We start from the raw sequence: 8,564 nt of genomic DNA, 5'->3' as shown, positions 1-8,564 counted from the left end.
TTGGAGAAGACCTCCACGACTGCGATGGAGGAAGGGGTGGACTCGATGCCCACGGTGGGGGAGATTGATTCCAAGTCCAAGGCTGGGACGGAGGCGCATATCCGCCAAAGGGGTTTGATGGATTTTCGCCATATCCCGATTCCTGAGAGTCGGGTGATTCGTCGTCTCCTCGGTGCATTTTTTAGATAGTGGTTGTGTAGATAGTGAGTGGATGGATTTTGTGAAAATGGTGAAAAATAGGTGGTGGGAAGTGGTATTTATAGGGAAAAAAAAACAAAATTAAGTTCACGCCGCATGCGCCGCGGCGGAACATCCCACTATAATCGCCGCGCCTTATGTCCACCCCCGCCGCGTCCTAGCCCAGCACACGGCGATCGCTCGTCCGGCCCCCCCACGTCCGCCGCGTCAGCCCCCGGGGCGGACAACTCCCGCACTATAAGGCGCCCGCCTACCGCCCCAACCCGCGGCTATAGCCGCGGGCGTCCCACAGTAGACACTCTTACATTTTCAAATCCAAATTCCACTATTCAAGGCTGTTTCAAAAGCTTAAAGTCAATGTTACTGTTGCAATTAATCTCTAGACGTAATCATAGTAACTTTTACCCAACTTTATAAATTCTGCTTGACTTTGATCAGAGCTCAAAAAGCCCAAAATGATAACTAAAAATCAACTACCTCATACACCTCTACTACACTACAACACATTCACTAATTAATTAATAACACAAAATAATCAATATTAAGAACCCACTAAACAACACAATTAATTAAAGAGTAGTTGATTAATTAATTAACCTGCCAACAACATAGCTAGACAGTTTTTTAAGGTCTCTAATTTTTGTAATTAAGCTAAAGATAGGGACGCCACAATGTGAAAGAACTGGAGCTGGTCGAGGAGCTCCTTGGCTTGGCTCGTGGCTCGGCTCGCGACGCGCGAGAAAAGCTCGTCGCTGAGCTGGTCACCGATGTGCGCGTCGACGAGGACGCCGCTAACGCTACGGCAGCTGTTGGCGAGGGCGCGGCCGATCTCTGCCGCGTCGTCAGGGTGGTTCACCACAAGCGGGCTCCCGCCTCGGAAGACTTCCAGCTTGTTTATCAGGAGCGAGCCGTCGGCTTCCACCACCTCCTTGAAATCCTCTAGGCTCGGCGCGTAAACCGGAATGTTGAAGTTGTCGCGTTGTTCGTTTGTGATTAGGCCCTGGAAATCGGTCACACCACACTTTTAAACGTGTGATTTTATTCACCGACAGATGAATTATTATATTGAAATAGTGTGCATGTGACACACACACACACACACAACTAATGACTATGACTATTTACCAATTACTTCAATCAATCAAAGTGTCACCATACACACTACTAGTATTAACTAAAAAATTGGAACAATGTTAAGATCAACGAAGTACCTCTTGAACAAGATCTTCCCAAGCATCTTGAAAATGAGTACCGAAGAGAAGGCCGGCGCCGCCCTGATCGGTGGGGTCGGGGCAGGTCCGGCCCAAACAAACCAAGAACATGGATCCACCTCTTTTGATCTCTTTGGCCCTTGACCTCAAAAATCCACCCAAATCACTCTGAAATTGCTTCTTGTAAGCATTAGCTGTGCTCTCATTAGCACCGTGGATGAATATTCTCCCCTTATTGTACGCCGTTGATCTCTTGTCCAACACAACATCAGGCACCTGCATCCATATTTAATTTATCAAACACTACTCACAAAAAAAATACTACACTTTTTTGTATATTTTGAAAATCATGCATGAATACAAGTAATTTAGCCTAAGGATATTTGATGACTAAAATAGTGTATTCTCTCCTATAAGAATGCATGAATACAAGTAATTTAGCCTAAGAAGAATATTTGATGACTAAAATAGTGTATTCTCCTATAAGAATATTAGTAATTTATATACTTATGTTTTTTTATAGGGACATCATTGTGTAACACAAACCAAGATAAAATTTATAAGGGCAAAATGTTAGATCATTGAACAAGTCCAAAAAGTGGTTTGTGATGAAACTAGGGGCCATTCTCAAACTACTTTTATTCAATATTTTCTCACCTTTTTTCAAAAGCTTAACCACCATAACACAATAATCATCCTCGATAATCGACAATACTCAGTCAAAATTATTCATTTTTAATTATACCTAACCTAATTAGAGGATAGACATTAACCTAATTTCCGGCGTCATAGCTTGAATGAAATTAACTCTAGTTACATCCGTGACACGATTTTATTAAAAAGTAGTAGAAAATTTTGTAAACTTTTGATAATTGTGGGCTAAATTAAAGTACATCTACAAATCAAGTCCAATAACATGCCCAAAATTAGATGAGTAATTAAATCTAACAAAAACACGTACAACAACAAAAATTACTAAATGAGTCTTTAAATCGTGGACGTTCCAAAAATGGCAAAGTGAGTCATTATTTAGTTACCTGAGATAGCCAGTGGAGAGAAAAGGCGGAATAGAAGACGTCGACGGACTTGGCCGGGAAGAGGCGACGGTAGAAGGTGCCGGGGACTCCAGCGGCGAAGTAAGAGCGGTGGGTGTCGGAGGCGAGGCACTCCTCCATGCTGACGCCGCCGTAGGGGGGGAGGAGCTGGAAGAGGACGTTGAAGTCGTTGGAGGGGAGATCGGAGAAGAAGGCCGAGAACTCGGGCGGGTGGAGGCCGGCCGCCTCGTGGCGCTTCATCATGTGCTTTATGATGAAGTCCACCATGTATATGGTGTTGCTCCCGCACGAGCACCCGAGGTCCGCCACCACGAACGGCACCTCCTCCTCCGCCTCGCTCAGCCTCACCTCGTCGAGGGTCTCCCTCAGCAGGTGCACCATCGACCGGGCATGTTGCGCCTAATTAATTAAACACACACATGCATCAAATTAGTAACATTCTAGAATCTTCTATTATCAGATCAGTAGAAATAGGTCACTCAGCCCCTCCCTTAAAAGGCTTCATAAGGAAATAGTTATTAAAGAATATATAAAGAGACAAAATCATTAACAAGGTGAAGGCCTTATAAGGGTTATTATATATAAATGAGACAAAATCATTAACAAGACGATGTGGGATAATAAATTGAAAGAAACCTGGGCTTGAGAGTTGTTGACGTAGCTAGCTTCGCCTTTGCCACCTTTCATGCTGAGCATTCGCTCGAGTTTGATGTTGGAAACTACAACATTTTCTGCAGTGGGAGCCATGGATTTCAATTGAGAGAAGAGAGGTGAATTTGTGAGTGATGATTGATTGGAGTGAGCAAGAAAAATGGGGAGTGAAGTGGGGTTTATATAGGGAGAGAGAGGGAGTGGATAGGGATCAAAATTCATGTACATATTGCTTTATTCCTGACATTGTCGGCTCTCTCTCATATTTCAACACCATCAACGAATTATGCTTCTATTCATTGTGTCACCATAAAGATACATGTCTAAATTATTGATTTGTTTTTTGCAGATGAAATTATAATCTTAATTAAGTTTGGTAGTAGTAGTAATAAAGTTAAAAAGCGAGAATGGGCTTCCACATGCAGATTCAAGAAATCAGGCCCAAGATTGACGCCGGGTTTCAATGTTTGAATCTCTTCGTAATTCTCATTTAATCACTTTAGGTTTTCTTACTAAAAGATTGATACTACAATTTCTATATTATAGGAAGCTAAATAGCTAATCATATAGATCCTCTTTTTTATATACTACTCCCTCCGTCCCATAACAGATGACACACTTGGTAATTGGCACGAGATTTTAGGTGATGTTGTTTTATGTGTTATGTGGAGATAGAAAACAATATATTTATATTAATGTGAGATGGAACTTTTTCAAAAAAGGAAATATTACATCTTTTGTGAGACAAACCAAAAAGGAAAGTGTGACATCTATTATGGGACGGGGGAGTATTATATAGCTCGAAATTTGTACTACACATGGTATAATGTCATAACACTAGTTAGATGTACAATGTCATCACACAAGATATACAATGTTATATAGTGTGCTATTCATTCATACAATGCCATCACATCATGTAGCATATCAGTTGTACAATATCATCACACCAGTTATACAATATCAACACATGAATTTGTACAATGTCGTCATACTAGTTATACAATGTAATTCTAACTCCAACTGTCAAGAAGGTGTCATCATAACTATTAATAAAAAATATGTTCATCCAAAATTCATTTTATGAACTTATGCAATTATGATTTCGTTAGACTATTTATAAAATTGTACTCCCTTTGTCCTAAGCTTGAGCAAGAGATTTAAGAAAATAATGTTTATAGGTTAAGGGATGAGTGGAAAGGAGACCAAAATGGCGATGGATGAGAGTGAACTAGTCCGCCGTGAAGAGGAGGAGAAAGGAAGGGACGTTGGGAGGGGAGAGGGGGAAATAAGTCTTTACATTTTCAAATTCCTTTTGACAAATTAAGTAGATTCATATCTTCTTATTGATTCCGTCCAGAGTTTGAGCCCTCTTGACATCAGTTGTAATTTCCTCCTGTGAGCTAATTTTTTTTTTTTAAATCTTCTGATTGATTCCCCTCCAATAAATGGGACCAATGTACAAGCAAGCAACATATCTTTTTTTAAAAAAATTATAAATTAATTGAGATGATTGTTGGTCGTTGGTTTATTTTATACTTTTCGATTTGAGATTTGGTCCATGGAGCTTGACCATTTCTGAAGAAAAGATGATCACGCAACATCAGGATATTCAAAAAAGAGAAAACGGTGTTTTGATACGTTTAATATTTAATTATTTAGTTGCATTATTTAGTTAGATAATTTAGGGATTGCATATCTTTTTCATATCTTTTATCTTGCTCATTAAGTTAGTATTCCTATTATAAATAGGCTATTATTATTCTCATTAAGGAATCAATGAAATAATCGTTTATCGCCTTTCTTGTTTTCTTTATCGTTTTTCTGCCTTTCCTGTTTTCTTTATCGTTTTTCTACAAACCCTAGCTGTCGACGGGATTTCGCCTCCCGGGACTTCTAATCTATCTTCCGGCATCGCGTTAAGGAGATTATCCTTAACATGTTTTCATTCTTTATTTGACAATAAGACTTTTCTAGGTGGATTTTACAAATATAAATAAGTTAGTACAATTACTAAAAATGCTTCCGGGGTGAGTTTTATTTTGATTATATGTTACTTCGATATGACGCTTTTGAATGAAATACTATGTGATTTTTCGAAGTAGAAATTAACGATCATACGAAATTACTAAACTAAATAATACTAACAATTTTCCATTATTTTCCTGCCTCAAATTTCAAGATCACAATTGGCTTCTCAAGCTAAGAGTGATGCTCCGCAGTGTAATATAAAGATCAGAGATGGATAAGTTATAAGTTATAACTCTAATTTTTCCAATATTATTTATTTATTTTATATATATGTTGCTCAAGTGAAGTAACCAATTCGGACAATCAGTTTATAAATTATAATACTGCTTTTATTTACTTAATGAGAATGGAAGCAGAAAGGTTTAGTAGCAAGATTGAAGGAAGATTCTAATCATCAAATTCATAGTTAATATAATAAATTTCAAATCAAGTTAAAGATATAACTGATTCAACGGCATGCACTAATTAAGTAAACTTTGCTAGTTAATGGACATAGGGTTTGACTTAAGGGGTTGCAATGTCTCATGAATTACGCAGCGCAGTCACGGGGATTGAAATTCTAACTCTCCACATTTTTTTTAGGGCATTAGCAATGGGGCGCCCTAAGGCGCGCCCTAAGGCGCGCCCTATGGCGCGCCACGTCAGCAGTTTTATCCTCCTACCTCCCCACCTGCAGTGGGGCGCCCTAAGGCGCGCCCTAAGGCGCGCCCTATGGCGCGCCACATCATCATTTTATTTATTTGTTTAATTGATTTAAATGTTTTCAACTAACAATTAATAACGAGTAAATAAAAAGGTCGAAATAACAAACGGGGACACATTAATAAAAAAAGAAGTTACAAAAAAAAAAACTAAGTCGGTGGCCGCCTTCCCTTTGGCCTTCGCAGCCTTGACGCCGGGAGGACGTCGGGAGGACATCGGTGTGCCGGAACCGCTGTCGTCCACGTACAACCGGTTGAGGTCAACCGGTTGATTGCCGCTGCCGCTGCTCGTGTAACCACCAACTTCGGTGGTCTTCATCCTCTTTGGCGCACTAGTGTGCAGAATTCCACCTTGGAATTTCTGCTTGTCCCTCAAAAGCGTCCAGATGGCCTCGTGCTTGAACTCGCCGAACATCGACCGGTACGACAATATCGCTTTAGCACGCACGTGCCAAACCGCGTGCCATCGTCCGCGACCTATCGTCCGTGTACGCCACAATGGGGAGGACGATGGCGCGCCCGATGCCTATCGTCCGCAGCCATCGTCCGTGTACGCCACAATGGGGCGGACGATGGCGCGGACGATAGGCATCGGGCGCGCCATCCTCCGCGCCCTTAGTATCGGCCGCGACGATCGTCCGCGACCTATCGTCCGTATCCGCAATGGGCGCGGACGATCGATGGCGCGGACGATGCGCGCCATCGGGCGTGCCATCGTCCGCCCATTGCGGATGGCCTTACACAAATTAAATTTCATTAAATAAAACAAAACTTGTGATGGTTTTTTAAATTTTTGCATATTAGCAAAATAGAAATTTATATGTGTGTAAAAGGAATATAAAATATAAAAAAATTTGTTTTTAACCATTAAAATGAGGAATCATATACTATACAGATAATATGAAAGTTTAATCAGATTTGATTGATCTTAGGTTTCGTATATTAAATTATTGGGAATCGCATAGTGTGGGCCCTGCATTTTCTGATTATTCAGCCAATGCAACTTAATAAATTAACTACCAACGGTAAAACTGATTTTGCCATATTAAATCATGATTAGGAGACTAATCAATGTAGTCTACCCTTCATAATCTTTGTCATGTTCTAAAAAGTGGGATCATTATTTAAATAGTTATACTGTATTAATGGGACGTAATTAACAGTGGTTGCGACTTTTTCTCATCGGTATGATTGAGAGATTAGAGAGATCTAAGCAAAGATCACATGTTTCCCAACAAACAGGTAGAAATTCTTTTTCAACTTAATACTCATAAGAAACAAGTAATAAAATGATAGTTTCGAATCTTTTTATTAGTGCATAATAGACTTTACGCAAATGTGAAATGTCATTCCCCAATTTGTTGAGATATTATAGATATTTTGAGATTAATCTATTTCCCCACATTAATCTAGCATATTTTTGGTTTCAATAAACTCATTGTCAAATTCATTAAATTAGACACATCTTTTAATAATAAAAACATAGTACTCCATGGACTACTTGGCATATCACTAAGTTTGACATTTTCTTACTCACAACCTCAAATTTATGGTAAATGGTTTTTATCCATTGTTTGAGAGGCACTTACTCAAAAATGTATCACAATTTCAGATATTAGTATCATTTAGTACTTGTTTCATTTTTTAGAATAAAGTTGCTCTACAAATAATTCAAGTGATCGTAATATCAACGGGCCCGCTGAAAATTACACGTCGATTGAGTAACCGGGGTGTAATTTTGGATAATTGAAATGTCGATATTTCAATTGCTAGAAAACTTTTCCATGCATTTCATTACAAAAAAATTAAATATGACAATTCCAACACTCCCAAAACGGGACAAAACCGACCATTTACCCTAGTCAAATTTGGTAGTATTTTAAATACCCCCAAATTTATTACTCCACTATACTACACTTTAAATCTCCTAAATATGACTATGACTCTCTTGATGCAAACAACACATTAAATAACTCCATAAAAGACAAGAAAAAAGGCAAATGATATTTGAATCCGACTACACAGTTGTGGATGGTGGCAATGTGGCAGCCATTACAAAATGCTGTCGTCTCAAATAGCATCATATGTATCATTGATTTTTTTCTTATTCTCTTCCTTTTTATCATTCCCATCTATGATATTAATTATAACTAACTCATACCATTTTAATTAATATCTATCCCAATTCCCAAACAATAATAACCAGGCCTTAGTCCCCACACCTTGAAATCGATTTATAATTGATTAAATTGGAGATTAGAGGTGAGTAGTGCGCGGAATTGTGTCTAGTGTTTATTTTGTCGGACCAAACAGTAGCTTTTCACTTTATAGGCATTTTATTCAACCTAATATTATTACAGCACTTGGCCGCGATAATCGCCAATCCAAATCGCCCATCCCTATCTCTACCGACATCTTATACAACCTTTTTTTACATACTTCGATTTAATAAGATGTAATGTCAAAAAATACTATGTTAAGTCTCAATGACTCATGGCACGTTGGTTTGGTCGGATTATGTTCTGAAAAAGTAATCCGATTTCATATTTATACTATACAACATGTTTCGAGCTGCATGTATATGTAATTCTGGGACTGGCAGGGCTCGAACCCGCAGCTTCCAACTAATAGGTCTTTTTCATATGAATGTTGCTTGATAAAATCTGTCTTTTTGTCTATGCCTTCCCCTATTTCCTCCTACATATATAGGATATTTT

General features: G+C 38.9%; 1 protein-coding gene across 1 annotated transcript; it reads right to left on the bottom strand.

Moving 5' to 3' along the window:
- Nucleotides 1-627: 627 nt before the first annotated feature.
- LOC121756867 (indole-3-acetate O-methyltransferase 1-like) lies at nucleotides 628-3,277 on the bottom strand. Its single transcript, XM_042152277.1, has 4 exons — nucleotides 3,101-3,277; nucleotides 2,447-2,863; nucleotides 1,410-1,685; nucleotides 628-1,198 (listed from the first exon to the last, which is right to left on the bottom strand). The coding sequence occupies exons 1-4, from the start codon at nucleotides 3,209-3,211 to the stop codon at nucleotides 845-847; spliced, it is 1,158 nt and encodes a 385-aa protein (XP_042008211.1). The 5' UTR covers nucleotides 3,212-3,277; the 3' UTR covers nucleotides 628-844.
- Between the last annotated feature and the right edge of the window lie 5,287 nt (nucleotides 3,278-8,564).

The sequence above is a fragment of the Salvia splendens genome, chromosome 12 (assembly GCF_004379255.2).
Source record: "Salvia splendens isolate huo1 chromosome 12, SspV2, whole genome shotgun sequence".
Taxonomy (NCBI): domain Eukaryota; kingdom Viridiplantae; phylum Streptophyta; class Magnoliopsida; order Lamiales; family Lamiaceae; genus Salvia; species Salvia splendens.
This window is presented reverse-complemented; position numbering and strand designations above follow the sequence as displayed.

Excerpts from the sequence above, each read along its gene's own strand:
- LOC121756867 (XM_042152277.1), bottom strand. The coding sequence starts at position 3,211 with ATGGCTCCCACTGCAGAAAATGTTGTAGTTTCCAACATCAAACTCGAG. Across the intron at positions 2,864-3,100 it reads TCAACAACTCTCAAGCCCAG|GCGCAACATGCCCGGTCGAT; the intron begins GTTTCTTTCAAT and ends TTAATTAATTAG. Across the intron at positions 1,199-1,409 it reads GGGAAGATCTTGTTCAAGAG|GGCCTAATCACAAACGAACA; the intron begins GTACTTCGTTGA and ends ACCGATTTCCAG.